Raw genomic sequence first — 16,355 nt, 5'->3', positions numbered from 1 at the left:
AAAACCAACGCTTTTATGAGGAATATGTATACTTGTACTAAAAGATTGTCACAAATCTTCTCAGTATAACAAATCTTCACAGGGACTGCTTGATACACTTATCTAAAAGAAGATCAGCTCAAAAAAGCACAAAATGTAATAAAATGAGCTTTATTTTAAGAATATTAAGATATTTAGGCCAACAACTGTTTGCTTGTGATTGTTTTCAGCGTTCAAGTATCCTAAAAATAAAATAAGTGTAATATTTGCATTTGTTATATAGTGATATTTTTACCTTTGGATCTTGGTAATATGAGAACAGATATCTCACTTTAAAACCACCAGAAACTCCCTGTATAAAAATATAACAACAGCCTGTGGTTATATATAGGTTAATCTATCTATCTATCTATCTATCATATATCATTTACATTACTGAGACATTGTTGCATGGAAAAATTCAGGGTATTTTAGGCTGATTAACAGGGTTCAGGTGTTATAATGGTGCTTCTGGCACAGGGTGAGTCAGATCCTGCCTGTGCCCACCTCTTCAAAACCTCTTCCCCAAAGTCAGCCAGACATTTGCTGGATTTCACAGAACAAGGTCAGACTTCTGGTTGTCTAAGAATTACACAGTCACAGACTCATTTCCTCCAGGATCCAAAGTGCTTGATTAAGAGTATCAGCTGAGGATTTCAAGTCTGCTCTGTTCCCTCATCTGTCACATCCGCCGTGGCCAAGGCACAGAGCAGCAGCCTCTGAGCAAGGGTCCCTCATTAAGCTCAACAATGAGGTGTTTCAGCCTCCCCAGGGCAAAGCTGATGACAGAACTTTTGCAAAGGGGGTTCTGCACTTGCTCGGCAATTTTCAGGATGATTTAATGGTATTGTGTTATCTGGAGAGCAAAAGATGACCATTCTCCCTTTGTTCATAGTAAATCAGGAATTAGGCACCTAGAAAGAAATGGACCTAGTGAGAGGAAAGTGCACATTCAAGCAGCAGAGAATGACTGAGACGTGTATCAGAGCCCAGTAATATTTCACTGGGACCCTCTCTTAGGGAAGGCTGTGGAACAAAGTGCTCTGAGAAGACTCCTGCTGACGCTGAAGGAAACATTACCCAGAATCAAAGTCATAGCAGGAGAAGGGAGAGGACTGTCCTGCCTGACCTCGGCATTACAGACACTCTCACTGATGAGAGAAATGTTACAACTTTGGCTGACTTGAGCGGAATGTGAAATCTCCCATTTTACAGAACATTCTTCTGGTTCAGATCATTTGAAATGATCAAAGGAAGGAGGCTGTGAATCCATGAAGGAAACTGGATATTCAAGAATTAACTCCTTTTTCCAGTGTCTTAACAGTTGAGAGCAGCTTCAGCTGACCCAGAATATTCTGTTTAGCTTTGCTTTTCCACCACCCATGTAGGACAGCAGGAATATTTGGAAGGCCCTGGAGCAGCTGTCCTGCCAAAGAGGGAGAAGTGCTGTAAGATGATCAGGAGCTAGACAAGGGCTTGTCCTGATGTGCTGATAGCAAAAGGGTATCAAAGCACTCCCTGTGCTTCTTTTTAAGGGTGGGTCACTGCTACCACTTTCTGCTATGCCTTTTGTCTCATTCCTACAGGAAAGTGAACTTGAAGATGATTGTATCTGCAGATGCATCTTTTTAACTCTATTTCCACATGTGAAATGCTTATAATCCTTTCTGTGCTGCCTGCAAACTTCTCCAGCACAACAGTGATTGTGACTGAAATAGTTAATTCTAATAAGAGAAACAGGCACAACAGCACAAGGGCTTTTAATAACATCCAGTCCATAAAACTGTCCAGTAATTAATTTTGGAGGAAAAAGTTGTGTCTGTAAATGGATAGCAATGATGCTCTGGGCAGCAATGAGTGTCTTTACATTTTTACAGTAGAAGGAGGAAAACAGAAAATGTTTTTTGTACAGAAAATCTTCACCTGTTTTTCAAGCTGAGAAGGATGCAAGGTGTTTAAGGTAAACAGTAAGGAAGAAAATAATTATAAGAGAGTAGAACATGTTCCTCTTTTGTCCCAGTTACCCTCTGCACTGCCATGAAGGTTTGCAGGAGGGCACACAGTCACCAAGGCACTGGCCCTGCCTACCCTGGCCACCACACATTTCAGGAGAAGTAACAGCACAGGTAGTTGTCACTTCAGAAAATCTGCATTAAGGGAATGTTTGTGGGTGAGCTGAAAATTACCTAGAAATGGGAAGCAAAAACCTCTTTGATCATGTTTTCCCAGCTGCAGGGCTGCCAGACGTGCAGAGGAAGCCAGGTTTGAGTGGGTTGTTTGTGTAACTTCCACTTCTGTTGTAGACAAGACAGGAGAGCCTTCAAGAGAGCTCAGCTGAGGGCTGGCTGCAGTGACACCAACCTGCAGACACAGACCCCCAACAAACTCTCCAGGACATCAGCTCGAGCTGGGAGGGGAAGAGGGATCACCCTCACAGGTAGTTTCCCATTAGTATGTCCAGGATGTGTTAAACCAGTCTTCCCTTTCTCTGGGCTTGGTAGAATTAATCACAACAGTTTTGTATCATTCTAGTTCTGGTGCATTGAAATATGTCTAATATCCTACCCCACAGGCTATAAAAAGATCTAGATCTAGAGAATAATCTCACAAACAGCTGGTTTATACCCTGAAAGATACTTGTGGAGGAATTTATACATTTGGCCATGTGCATTCCTGCAGGCCAGACCAGCTTTCAATGAGAATTTAGAAATGAACAGACATTTTCTGCTATTTATAAGACTTTCCTTTTATCCAAACAGCTCATCTGACTCTTCAAAATGGCCTGTGCAGCTTACTAAAGCTACATGGGTTTCCCATTGAACACATTGACTGAAAAGGTGGTGTTGAGGAAAACATTTATTTCCCATTCTATAATATTTCTCTGGATTATTATACGTTTTAAAAATTACAATACTTGAAAAAACTTTACTTCCTCTTCCTCATCACTGTCAGTTACATTGACAATGTAACTGCTGGAAGGAGTAGATGGAGGGGATGGCAAAACCTTCTCTACCACTTCCACGTCCAGCTGTGGCAGGGGGCTCAGAACCCGCTCCTCACTGCAGGTGCTCTGACAGGGAACAATTTCAGGGGTCCCACAGACACGCTGGTTCTCATGTAGCCTCTCTTCTGAGTATGCCCTGAAACGATAGTCTTCATCCACAGTGGAAAATATCACCTCCTGCCTCTGGTTCCTCTCTTCATAAAAGCCAAAGCACTGAGGCACCGAGCTGGAGAAATTCCCGTAGCCAAATGGAGCTCTGAGTGGGAATGTGCTGCAAGGGAAGAGATTCAAGGTTGGCTTTCAGAAATGCAAGGCTGCACAATGACACTGATGTTCTGTGCTACTCAGCTTATTCTGTTTTTAAAAACATATAAATTTAAAACCATGCCTAATTTCAGCACTAGGGCCATAACAAGAATCGTTCAGATTCCATTTCTGTGCATAAGCATCTCTCCAACCTCATGCACACACGAGGTTCCTCTGAGAACAAACATAAACCCCACTGTATTTTTCAATCAAATAATACCATGGATAAACCAGCATGCAGTGAGTTAACCAACATACATGGATTAATAAAACAAAGCATCAAAAGCCAATTTGTGTAATTTCTGTATGCCAAAATTTGTGACAGACTTGGGGTAAAACGCTCTTATTTATAAATTTTAGTGAGTCCTTGCATCTGTTATACTGTTATCAAACAGGACAGAGAATCCTTGTGCCCAATATGTGGTTCTCAATGTTAATATTTAAAGAACTCACAGTGATAAATTTTTAAAAAGTAACCACATAGTAAATTGCAGGAAGTTACTATGTCAAATGGAACTGTAGTCCTCCAGTGGCAGATTCTTGAATTTTTATTCTGATGCAGAATGACACAGGGATTGTAATTTACAGTTGTTTTAGAGAAATTTACTGCATTGTGAGGAAAACAAAATATGCTAAGAAGTAATACAGCCCTACAGTGCAGGCATTGTGAAGACATTGATACAATACCTACTGAGGCTTCAAGGGGACAATTCATCATTCCAATCTAATACTTAAATTTTCAGTGCATAGATCTGCACTTTCAGTTCAGAAATCATGACTCTTGTATGCAATAAATTAGTTTATAGGACAGAGGACCTACAAACCATTGTATCAGAAAGACCCTGGCATTAGTAAAGCTGTCAGTCTTCAGCAGTCCTTTAATGTGTAAAATCAGAACAGTCTTTTATGCTACAAGAATCCTCTTCTCTCTCAGAGGCCTCACAAAACCATCTCATTTCAAACACCAAGACTGTGCAAAGATCATTTTTAGCAATTTTGCAAATATGTGTCCTGTGTTTCTTTAAAGGACCTCAAAACCAGAAATTTCTTCTATTGCATTTATCAGCTCCTAAAGTTCTCCTGAGTGTGGTGGCTCATCATTAGCCCTAACTAAAGACCAGGTGGTCTTATTGCCAAAGGAACATATTGGTTGCTGCTACTAGTGGGAATAAGCAGTGTATAGACAGGTAAAATTTAAGTCTAATAATCATAATAGTTTGTTAGCTTTGCTACTGCACAGTGATGAAAGAAAAATGATGCTCTGAAAAGAAAAAGCATCAGGTGACTGGAGTTTGAACTGCCCACTGCACCAGGGCACTGGTGCTTCCCGTGCATGCTCAGCCTAGCAAATACCCACAGGACACTACATATGTTAGCTTGGAAATACTTTGATTAGGGGACCTCTGATTGACTGAAAAGGAAGAACTAGGAATTGCTACTTACACCAGAATTCTGCAGACACTTCCCACCAAGCTGGGTTTCAAAAATATGAGCACTTAAGGCAACCATAGTGTACCCAGGAGACATCTCCAGGACACACCTACTTTAATTCTATCTGACCGTTTTCAAAGTATATTTGCATTATCTCTACCTAATGCTCTTCTGCCAAAATCAGCTGCACTTAGACCCATGAGGTGGAAAGAAGATACTTCTGTTTTCCATGGCCTTGGGAGTGCCAATTACTGCAATAGTTCAATGGAGCCTTCAATAACCGAGCACGTATTACGAGCAGGCTGAGGCCAAGGGGTCCCATCACACAGCAGCTACAGGAAGGTAAGAGCTCCTTTCACTCTGAATGCTCCACCTGCTGTCTGCAAGTCAAAAGACTCTCTGCCTTTCAGCATGTTTTCTTACTGGTATTGAAATGGTTTCATTACCTTGAGGGGAAACAGCGAGGTCCAGGTATAAAGGAGGGGTGGCAAAATGGAAACTGAGGAGTTCCTCCAAACAAATTGGCTGGTTGTCCAATGGGAGCAGACACATAGGCAGGTGAAGGAATAAAAGGGGTAGCCTGGGGAAGAGCTATGCCTCTAGGAAAACCAGAAATCCCAGGGATCTCACTGTTAGAGACAGAAAACCTGCCACCAGTGCTGCTGATACTATTTGGGTTTCTGCTGCTGAAGCTCTCAGCGAAAACAGGTGCAGGTCTCTTCAGGGAGAAACTGAGCCCAGGTGGCACAAAAGCTTCTGTCTGAGCAGGTTCAGGAAAGTGCTGTGATGAGACCCCAGAGCGCAGGGGCAAGGTCGGAACTGCAACAGCCACTGATGTGCTTGCAGCCGTGGTCTGGAAAACAGTCATGGGCCCAGCGTGCTGGATGGAAGAAGCTGGCAGGTGGATGGCAGGAGATTCACCTTCAGGAAACAAAACAGTTATTTATCAGACATGAACACAGAGTTCTGATAAACAGCATCATAGCAAGCCACAGCATTTCCGGGTACAGACAGAGTAATTCCCCCCTGAAACACTTCCCAGCAACTCTTATCATATACCTAATGTGACAGATGGGTTTGGAGCCCACAATTAAAGCTTTGTTCCACAGAAATCCGGGGCGGGAGGAACTGGCTAATGAGGGTCTGGCCTCTGGTGAGGCTGTCTTGCCCTGGTAAGGCCCCACCATGGGGTAGAGTGTGCCTTCAGCTCCATAGACCTCACAAGTCTACTGATGTGAAGTGAGCCAAATTGATAACAAATCTGTTATGTCCTATATAATCTCCAATATGTTTCCCCATTTCATCGAAGAATGTAACCACTAGAAAAATTCTACTTTGAAATGTTCTGCAGAGCACAAACTTCTGTGTACACTTTCAAATCACACCTCATCAACAGGCCTGCCTTTTTAGGGAAAGATTTCAAAACACATTGCATAGGAATTTTCAAACATCACTCAGAACTTCACCAGAACAAAGCTGAGTATTCTTTTATTTTAATATCTCTAAGTGTTACCACACAGCATAATCAGGCATTTAATTTTCCTGTCTCATTGCAAAGAAAGCAGCCCTTTCCAGGATGCTTAAAGAGGAAAATGCCATTGCCTGGATATGAGCTATTTTCTGTTGAAATCCACTATCCAGGCACTGACAGAGCCACAGCTCCTTCTCTAAGGAATATGATATGCAGATCAGCTCTTACACTGGTCTGGGGGCTCTCACATGATTTCACTGCCAGTGTGGATCTTTTGTAAAAAGAAAAATCCTTCCAGGGTGTCTGTGAGGTGGAGACCAAACAAGGGAAAGAAGCAGCTGTAGCTTAACATCTTAAGTAGAAAGGAAGTGTTGGTAAATAATCACAGCTTCTCTGGGCAACCTGTGCCAGAGCTTCACCACTGTCACAGCAAAGTTTCTTCCCAATATCTAATCTAAACCTACTCTCTTTCACTTTGAAGCCATTCCTCTTTGCCCTGTCACTACCTGCTCTTGTAAATACAAACTCTCACTGGAACAAGTAAATTCTGAATTTTTAAAATAATTCACTGCTGAAAACTCACAGACTGGATGTCCAATACTGTTCTTAACATTGGAGTTGACAAAAGAGCAAGTAGGTGATGAGAAGGGAAGGGTGCCAGCTGGATTTGTAGTCATGGTACTCTGGGAAGTGCCCGGAAATGCAGTAGAGCCAGGCGGTGGAGAACACTTCTTTTTGTTCGGCTGATAAACCCAACCTGTCAGAGATGAAAAAAAGATGCAGACATCCAATGTTCTGGATGGTTTCATTATTTACCTAAACCTATGTTATTTGTAATTCTGAAGGATCTGGTAAGACAAATCCAATACCTGCTTCTTTAGGCAAGGGTAATGCTCCACTTGTTTTGATGAGCTGGAAATGGGGAATTTTACTGGAGATGGAAATGAAATAGAAATATTTGGGTATTGTTTAGAAGTTACCAAGTAGTAGCTGCTTGTGAGACAAAGAAATACTGAACACTGTGGAGTGATGTGGCCCTAAGGAAACCACATTGAGGAGAACATGACGCTCACTGTACCATGGGCTTTCAGTGTGGAGGAAAATCATAACCATTCAAAATGTGGTCTTTCCTCATTGTTTCCTTAAGTCTCACATGTATCTGCAGGTTACAAGACATAACAGAATATATGACCTACTGGGAACCCTGGATAGATTTTGGAAGAGCACACTTGCCTTTGCCTAACAACATTAAGCAAACACTAACAGACATAAGAATATATTATGAATTTACACTGAGCTACTTGGTTCCTTACACAGGTTAACTCCTAAAGCAACTTTAAAGAAATGCCTTTTTTTTTTCTTTTTTTGAAAGATGCAAGGAGAGAGGGAGAGTGATGCTCCTCTCCTTGTTTATGACACCTTAGGCAGGATCATGAATGAGTAGCATACATAGGAAGAAAGGATCATAACACCTGGTATCTCAACAGCTTTTTAAAAGTGTTCAAAGTACTTATGCTCCATTGTTTTCTGGATAAATGAATTTGTGAAGGATACAAATTTTAACACTTGATAAAGGGCTGGGAAACATGTTCCACACCATTATGTGGGAACCTCAAGTCAACATGCTGAAGAATCCCACAGAACACAATGCTGTTTGTGCTTCCTGTAACATTTCCCTTTCCTGCTTTTAAGGAATGGATGCATGTGTCATCACAGGCCACCTGGGCAGCTGCTCCTGGAGCAAGGAAACTGATGCAGCAGGCCACATTCACAACAAAATCACTCTCTGGCCATTAGACTACTAAAGCATTCAGAAGAGCTGCCGTAGCTGCAGTGTTCTAAGCACCAGCATTTTGGATGCTTTAACAAATTCATAGTTTCAAGCACACAGAAGGATTCTGTGCTTGAAGTATCTTTAATTTTTTTTCTATCTCTATTAATTGCTATAATGCAAGATATCAATTTTCCAAAAATCCCTGCACTTCTAAAGCATTCAGGTAAAAACTAAGATGTTTACCAGGAAATTCCTCCCTGTGCCTCATTTTTATTTTGTTAGCTTCCTCATAGTATGGCTGCTTCTGCTCTTCAGTGAGTCTGCTCCACTCCAGGCCGAGCTGAATACTGATTTCTGCATTGTTGGCACCTGGGTTGGCTTTGGCCACAGGACCCCTGTGGATCCGGGCCCACACCATGAATGCATTCATGGGACGCTTCACACGGCCACTTTTGGTCTTGCTGAATGGAGTGTCTGGCATCCCTGTGCAACAAGGCAAGGAAAGATATCACCTTCCAGGGAATACAGCAGGTCACACTCACTATTACACCCAGAGGATATTTGGCAACAGCATCAGCGGAGCTTTGGAACAGATGAAACTCAGTGCACATTTGGAGAGCAGTTCCTACAAAATCCTCCAGTGCCCTTCACTGAGTCACTGCACAAGGAGCAGTTACCTGGCTTTTATCAGGTATAATTAAAAAAAAAAAAAAAAAGAAATAAAAAGGGACTGCTAACACACTAGTTTGGATTTCAGTTGGCTTGTTTTCTTATGAATTTATAAACTAATCACTATATAGCACACACCACACTACTCCAGATTGATTAGCACCACCAGAACTATGTAACCAAAGCCCTAAGGATGCAGGGCTAGGACTAAGGATGTGAGAGTCCCACACCTATGCAGTCCCTGCCTTCTCAACCACGCTTGTTGCTGCTTTAGATTTCTGCTTGGGTTTTATTGAGTGGTTTATATATATACACATATATACATATATACATATATATATATATGTAGATAATTTTTCTTTTTCTTTTTTTTTTGGATTTGGACACTTGTTTGGTTGGAAGATCCTGCATTCCCTAATGTTTATTACATGATACCTGGCTTTGGCTCTTTGTAAACACAGGCTGCATTTAAACTGAGCTGGCCCCTTAAAACCAATCCCTGAGCAAGCAATTTCCTCCTGAAAAATGTTTAGAAATTAACTCTTTTCACATGACTGATAAAGGGAAAAAGTCTTTAAGACCTTACTTAAGTAATTAATTTTGAAAGTCTAGATATTAAAAAAAAATAGCTTCTAATAGAGATGTTTCAAAATGCTCTTCATTTAACACGTCCAGGTTTTTTCAGAGAGGTATAGAGTACCTTATAGTTTTAAAAATCAAGCAGATTCCTGACCTTAAAACTGCAATCACAACTCAGTGTAATTCTGAGCACTGTCCTAAGGGTTTCAATGCAGACAGGGAACAATGTTACAAAACTGCCTTGATTGTAACAAACCCATACAGAACTCTGTGCTCCCGTCAAGTTTTTGTGTCTTGCGCTGTGCAAGAGCTGTGCAAAGGGATGGTTTTCTAACATGTCCTTTCCACTTGTGTTCTCCTGCCTGATGACCTGTCACCTGCGTGCCACTGAGTGTCACCTGCGTGCCACCCTGCAAGCTCTCTGACCAGAATACCTGAATCCGAGGGCAGGACTGTGAGGGGAACGTTTCTTGTGTCAATCTTTGGCCGCTGCAGTAGAGGCTGCAATTGAACTGACACTTGGTTTACCGGCACTGGAGTCACATGCATCAGCTGCGAGGGCAGAGGGCCTTGGAGCTGTACGTGGGACCTGGGAGGTAAGGGCTGAAACAAGACCGGAATATTCTGATCCTGAGGAGGGTTCCCAAGCTCGCACAAGGATGCAGCCGGGGCATCGCTCTTGTCCATCTTCAGTGGGCGGGCCTCATAGGTTACGTTGGGTCGCTCTGGTTGGACTGTAGCTCTTCTCCAGGTCTTATTCCCAGTTTGCTCCAGGACCTTCTCCTCGTTCTGGCGGTCACCGCTGCCCCTTTCATGGTCCCTTTCTCTCCTGATAGCACTCTGGGCCTCCTTCTCAACCGCCGCCTGAGCCGAGATGCACCTGCTCTTCTTCGCTGCTCCTTCGCTGGCTCCGGGCCGGTTCGGATGCTCCTGCACTTGGACGCGCAGCCCTCCGAGGTGGTCCACGACCTCTCTGTGACTGGGGGGCGAGGCGGGGCTCCCCCGGGCGCGGAAGCGGCAGTGCCTGACCCTGCGCTCCATCGCTCCGCTGCCGCTCCTCGGCCGCCGCCACCGTTGTGCCAACGCTCCCCGCGGCCCCGCGGCCCCGGCGCGCACCGACCCCGCATCCCGCACCAACCGCGGGGCGCGCACCGAGCCCCAGCCCCGCCGGCTCGGGCGCGCTGTCCCCCGGTCCCGCGCCCACCGCTGGGGCCGCCCCGACCGCCCATCCCGTGCTCGTTGCTCGGGGCGCTCGGACCGGGGCGTACGGCACCCCGGCTCCCCGCCCCGCAGCCGCCACGGGCGCCGTTGCCGGAGCCGCGCCGCGCTCCGCCCGCCGGCTCCGCCCGCCCTCCGCCGGCACCACCGAGCGCTGCTCCGGGCCGCCCAGAAGGGCTCGGCGCTGCTCTTTCCGCTTCCGTGGCGGTCATGCTGCGCTGCTGCCGGGCGGCCGCGGCCATCGCTGCCGGCCGCTCCCGGAGCTCCCTGCGCTGCCGCCGCGGCCTCGCCATGGCCAAGAGCAAGTTCGAGTACGTGCGGGACTTCGAGGCGGACGACACGGTCCTGCCCAACTGCTGGATCGTGGTGCGGCTGGATGGCCGCAACTTCCACAGGTGCGGGCAGGGCGGGCCGGGCCGGGCCGGGCCGGCGCTGCGGGCACACCGCGGGTGCGGGCTGAGAGCCGGGAGCAGGCTCCGGAGTGGTGCCCGGGTTGCGCTGGGCTGTTCCTGTCCGGCCTGTGCGAGTCCTGCGGGTGCGGGGTTACAGATCCTCGTGTTCCCCACCCGGCCTCTTCAGGGCACAGAATTCCACCGGGATTTTGTTTTCACGGGCGGTTTCAGGGCCAGGTGGTAGGGAATGGTCCCGGTAGGGAATGGTCCCGGTAGGGAAATGGTTCCAGCGCCTTGGATGTGCTGGGGAGGGACAGCAGCTGCTTTGCAGGGATGTGTATTGGTGTCTGGAGTCAGTGTTTGTGTGGTATTCGCCTTCCCTCGGCATAAATAGGGCACAGTTCCCTCAGCTGATAGATAACACAGGTTCTTGTTGGGATATTATCTCTGGTTTTGGTACAGCTCTTGAGTTTTGACAAGTTCATTGATAATGCTGCCCTTATTGGACTGAATATTGAAGACATTGGAATATTGAAGAATATTGAATATTGGACTGAATATTGAAGTGAGAAAGGGAGTTTACAGAAAGTAGTATTTGTTATCCATTTCCAATTAAAATACGTAAGCCAGCTGCTTTGAAAGACTGGTTAGGATCAGATACTGGTGGGAAAGAGAATGGGTTATCCAGAGTGGATAACAAGGATTTTTGAAGAAGGGAATTCTTTTGTCAGTATTGACAGGATACTGGAAATCAATATTCAACTAAAGCAAATATGAGGAAAATGAATGGCTTAGCATTTTTAGTAGCTTTTTGAGGGATTCTTATGCAACCATTTTTGCTTTGAAGGTTTTCTGAACAGCATGAATTCAAAAAGCCAAATGATGACCGTGCTCTGCAGCTGATGACCAAGTGTGCCCAGACAGTGATGCAAGAACTGGAGGATATTGCTATTGCTTATGGACAGAGTGATGAATATAGTTTTGTTTTCAAAAAGAAGAGCAGGTGGTTTAAAAGAAGAGCAAGGTAACAGCTGCTTTGATACTGAAGTGAACATGTTTTTAACATCTCTTTATAATTCTTCCACAGATTTGACTTTACCTACACACAGAGGTTAGGAGGAGGGCTGGTGCTTACACTGCAATTAGTTGAAGTTTTCCATATGGATTCTTTACATGTGATATTTCAGGAAAATATGTTCAATAATACAGAGCTTGTAAAAAGTTTATATAAACAACTTACTATATAAACAATCAAAACATTATGAACAGACATTCTTTTAAGGTAGTGTTACAGTTCTCAGTACCTCTATTGTTCAGAAGTGTCTGTGCCATCCCTCATCTGTTTGGCCATGATTTAAGAAATGCTGCTCTCTGCTACTTATCACCACTGATACCTCAGATAACCACAGATATATAATCACACTCATGTATTTATTTCTTTTTTTCTCTTGTTCTGTGTTTGCAAGTAAGTTCATGACTCATGTGGTCTCCCAGTTTTCCTCAAGTTACGTCTTCTATTGGAAGGATTACTTTAAGGACCAGCAGCTTCTGTACCCACCAGGATTTGATGGACGAATTGTGTTGTATCCCAGCAACCAGAATTTGAAGGACTACCTCAGCTGGAGGCAAGCAGATTGTAAGTGTGCCTAGAAAAGAGAGCTTTGTGCACTTGAGTTCACTTCCTCTGAAATGTCCTTTCTGCCAGTGTATTTGTATATACAGTTGACAGTGAATGAACAGCAGATAGGGTGACATTTTTCAATAATATTACACTTCTTCTGGGCTTTGTATGTGTACTGGCTGAAATTTGAAGTGTTCAGGCTACAACTGAATTTATTGCATCCTGAGAGTGAGTTCAGCAGAAGAAATATTACAACTGGTAATAGAATTAATAAATTAATTTTGATGTTCAGAGTTTGCTTAGTGGAGGTAATCTTTAATGAAAAGATGTGAATATTCAAATTCACAGGAGGTAGTACTCAAAAGTGCTGAATACTCCATGTTAGAACAGAGCACTGAATTTGTCTCTAGATCTTTGTCACTACCTAGTCCCTATTGTCAAATGAAAATAATTTACATGATACATAAACACCCTTCAGCCTTTGCTGTGCCCTTTTCACTTATGAAATTTGTCTTCTACTCATGATATGCAGTACCTTAAAAATACAGTAAAAACACTGTATCTTCTTTAGAAACTGATTGTAGTAATTCCCCATTACTCTTGGCTGTTTCTTGGATTCAGCTCTGGAAATAAAGCTGGTAAAAATCTTCCTCACACTCATTTCTGTGTTTTCTCTAGGCCATATTAATAACCTTTATAATACAGTGTTCTGGATGCTTGTACAGCGAAGTGGTTTGACTCCGGTGCAAGCACAGGAGAGGCTCCAGGTAAGAGTCTGCTGAAGTCATGGGTTTTTACAGCTAAAAATTAAATGCTAAGATTTGCAAAGTGTCTTGCCTGCCCAGCAGCCCTGCTTGTCCATTCTTAATGTAATAATTCTGTGGGTGTAGTCAAAAACTTCTTCCATCGTGCAGATATCAATACCACTAGCAAATAATGTAATTTTGATCAAGTATTAGCAGTGTTTTAAGTTCTTTGTTAGCAATTTCAGAAATCTCAGAAATGTCACAAAATGTTCTATATCCAAACACGAGGAGCAGTGGCAGAATTCGGGTCCTGTTGACTGCCAGTCCCTTCTGTTGTGTTTTGTCTCCTTGTGCAGACTTTAGCAGGTTATTCCTATTTTCTCCTGGAATCTGTTGACTGTCTTCCATTTTTCTTGAAAATGTAATAAAAATCCTCTGTTTTAGTACTTATCTGGCAGTTGGAATTAATTCCTCTGTTGAGAGAAGCAATTAAACCTTGTGATTTAAAGGTGAAAAACCTTTACAAATGTCTGTCTTGCTTCCAATATTCACCCCTCCTTTACCCTAGAGATACAATTTGTTTTTCTCTAAGAGTATTTTTCTTTTCTTTTCCTCTCAGGGAACTTTGGCTGGAGATAAGAATGAAATCTTATTTTCTGAATTCAACATCAACTACAACAATGAACCTTTGATATATAGAAAAGGAACTGTTCTAATATGGCAGAAGGTAAAATACCTTTGGGCTCATATTTTAAATACACTGTGGCAGACAGACTGCGCTGTAAGAGCACCACATGTATCTCCAGTGTATGTCTAGGAATAAATATATTTTAATGTTAGCTATATTATAATGACTTATTGTTTTGGAGATGTTTTTGAGAGCTGTTTCTATGAGCATAATATAAAAGCCAGTCTCTGAAGTCTGGTTTAGATACAAATTATAATCATTGAGATGAAACATGTGTCAGCAGATGACAATGTGTGTCTCACTGGTGCCAGGCCCTTCCCAGGATTTGGTCCCAAGTATGTCCATGGCAAAGGAATTAAAAACTTCTGTTCAATAAGGTAGCTGAGCTTGTAGTTAGCTTAGTCCTTTTGTGTTTTAAGGTAACTTGTAAGGAAATGTTCATTATTCTACAATTGCATCATTGATTTAGTGGGAGTAATTCCTGTCCTGTGTTTTTTTATTAATTTTTTTTTGTATTAGAATTTTTGAATCCACTCTCTGGAGCCTTTTATGTTTGCTAATGTGTCAACTGTATTTTCAGATTAATGAAGTCATCACTAAGAAAATAAAACTGCCAAAGGAAGAGGAAGAAAAAGAAGTGGAAGTGACCCGGACTAGGACTAAAGTTGTTCCCTTGCACTGTGACATCATTGGGGACCAGTTCTGGGAGGAATATCCCGAGATTCTGGCTGAGGATAGTTGATATCTCTGATGAGCATAACTGGTAGTTTACATTTTGCTCTGCTTGGGTTGTTGGCAAGTGAGGAATACGAGTGGTGGCAGAGTTTGACATGTAACCCTCCTCAGCAACTACATTGGGTTTAGCACTGTTGCTGCCTGAAAAGATGACACTGGTGCTGTCTGACATATGAGGATATGCCCATATGGAAAGCTAAAATCATACTATATTTTGAATATTAAGAACTCATCATGAATTAAGACTGTTCCTGTCTTGTACATGTGTATTTCTAAAAAAAAAAAAGTATGTAGAAATGTCCTGTATTTCTATAGGATTAAAACAATAAGGTATTTTATTGAGCTGCTGAACTATAAAAAAGCCTGCATATTTGAACAGAAAATCATTATTTTGATTTTTGTTTTTACCTGAGATGGACCAGAATACTTCAATTGGGATTTAGTATTAAATTTCAAGGCTGGTGTGTTTAGTCAGATGAGAGACAAACTATTCAACTGTCTGATGTCTGATTTTTACTGAAATGCAGTGGAGTAGCCCAGCAGTTTTCTGTGGTTAATTTTAAAGTATTTGTCAAATGTACAGGATTTTTATACTTTTAAAAAATATAAATAATAGTACCTTCCCTGTTGTGCTGTATTATGTGGCCTTTCTCATTCTTGGGACTTGTAAGTGGTGACAGTTCCAAGCAGCAAAGTTAATAATAAAAATACTGTGCAGGCTGGAATTCTGTTAGGACATGGAAAGACATCTTTCCTCATATTCCCTGGACTGGGAATTCACCTGTCTCCTATTGTGCATAGAACAGCATATTTAAAAAAAAAATACAGCACAACATAGAACATTCCAGGTGCCTGCAAAGAGGGAGCCAACAATTTGTGCTGCTGTTTTTTGATCTCCCTGGGAATGACACAGAGAGAGCAATGCTGCCAATCCACGTTTGTTAGAAGGAAGGGTGGAGTGTGTGTTCCCTGCACAGTTCTGTTCTGGTTTAACTATCACTTAAGACCCTTTGTCAAAATCGACCTCTCAGAGCAGAAATATTTCTTCTCATGGATAGGGGCTTGTCCCAGTGTAATTGGAATTTGAAGGAAATAACCTATTTCAGTGTAGAAATACAGCTATAATTATAGGTGTTTATATGGCTGTTACTGCTTCTAACCAAGCTGGTCAGAAACATCTCAGAACAGTGACTTGAACTTGGCCAGTTGTTGTTAATGAAGAGATGATCTCTGCCCTGTGTATTCTTTTATGCATTAAACTTCAAATTCCATTGCAACTGCCTGTTGCCCTGGTGGCATTTCATGGGGTTTGGTCCCCTATCCAGGGATGGTCCCCAGAGTGGGCAGGAGGAGGGCTGCACCAGTGGGGGGAACTGAAAATAATCATGGATTTGTTAAGGTTGGAAGGGACTTCTGGAGATGATCCAGTCCAGCCGCCCTGCCAGGGCAGGGACACCTGGAACAGGTAACACAGGGATGTGTTCAGCTGGGTCTGGGATGTCTCTAGAGAGGGAGAGCTTCTCCCTGGGCAGCTGTTCCAGTGCTCTGCCACCCTCAACGTAAAGAAGCTTTTCCTCACGCTGAGGTGAAATTTCTTGTGTTTTATTTTACATGCACTGCTCCTCATCCTGTCACCACGAAGAGTTAGGCGCCATCATTTTGATACCCCTCTGTGAGTCTTTTGGCTAAGCAGGCCCAGCTCC

At 43.1% G+C, this 16,355-nt stretch overlaps 2 protein-coding genes across 4 annotated transcripts; one reads left to right on the top strand and one right to left on the bottom strand.

Annotated features, from left to right (window-relative positions):
- Positions 1-2,856: 2,856 nt before the first annotated feature.
- Positions 2,857-10,525, bottom strand: SOX30 (SRY-box transcription factor 30). Its single transcript, XM_015642314.3, has 5 exons — positions 9,687-10,525; positions 8,248-8,487; positions 6,814-6,987; positions 5,206-5,680; positions 2,857-3,293 (listed from the first exon to the last, which is right to left on the bottom strand). Exons 1-5 carry the CDS (start codon positions 10,291-10,293, stop codon positions 2,924-2,926), a joined length of 1,866 nt encoding a protein of 621 aa, XP_015497800.1. The 5' UTR covers positions 10,294-10,525; the 3' UTR covers positions 2,857-2,923.
- Positions 10,526-10,663: 138 nt separating this feature from the next.
- Positions 10,664-15,929, top strand: THG1L (tRNA-histidine guanylyltransferase 1 like). 3 transcript variants are annotated; one of them, XM_015642312.3, is made up of 6 exons: positions 10,664-10,865; positions 11,710-11,886; positions 12,329-12,498; positions 13,162-13,250; positions 13,849-13,956; positions 14,498-15,929. In XM_015642312.3, the coding sequence occupies exons 1-6, from the start codon at positions 10,681-10,683 to the stop codon at positions 14,657-14,659; spliced, it is 891 nt and encodes a 296-aa protein (XP_015497798.1). In that variant the 5' UTR covers positions 10,664-10,680; the 3' UTR covers positions 14,660-15,929. The 3 variants fall into 3 exon arrangements, with proteins under 3 accessions (XP_015497798.1, XP_015497799.1, XP_033373581.1); XM_015642313.2 differs by lacking the exon at positions 10,664-10,865 and having other exon boundaries at positions 11,780-11,886; positions 12,333-12,498; XM_033517690.1 differs by lacking the exon at positions 10,664-10,865 and having other exon boundaries at positions 11,820-11,886; positions 12,424-12,498.
- The last annotated feature ends 426 nt before the right edge of the window (positions 15,930-16,355 follow it).

The sequence above is a fragment of the Parus major genome, chromosome 13 (assembly GCF_001522545.3).
Source record: "Parus major isolate Abel chromosome 13, Parus_major1.1, whole genome shotgun sequence".
In the NCBI taxonomy this organism is placed as follows: domain Eukaryota; kingdom Metazoa; phylum Chordata; class Aves; order Passeriformes; family Paridae; genus Parus; species Parus major.
This window is presented reverse-complemented; position numbering and strand designations above follow the sequence as displayed.

Bases quoted from the DNA above. Each gene is read 5' to 3' on its own strand.
- SOX30 (XM_015642314.3), bottom strand. From the start codon at position 10,293: ATGGAGCGCAGGGTCAGGCACTGCCGCTTCCGCGCCCGGGGGAGCCCC. The intron at 8,488-9,686 runs GTATTCTGGTCA...CTTGTTGCACAG, and splicing joins AGTCCTGCCCTCGGATTCAG to GGATGCCAGACACTCCATTC. The intron at 3,294-5,205 runs GTAATGAAACCA...CTTCCCTTGCAG, and splicing joins CCTCGCTGTTTCCCCTCAAG to CACATTCCCACTCAGAGCTC.
- THG1L (XM_015642312.3), top strand. From the start codon at position 10,681: ATGCTGCGCTGCTGCCGGGCGGCCGCGGCCATCGCTGCCGGCCGCTCC. The intron at 12,499-13,161 runs GTAAGTGTGCCT...TGTTTTCTCTAG, and splicing joins CAGCTGGAGGCAAGCAGATT to GCCATATTAATAACCTTTAT. The intron at 13,957-14,497 runs GTAAAATACCTT...CTGTATTTTCAG, and splicing joins CTGTTCTAATATGGCAGAAG to ATTAATGAAGTCATCACTAA.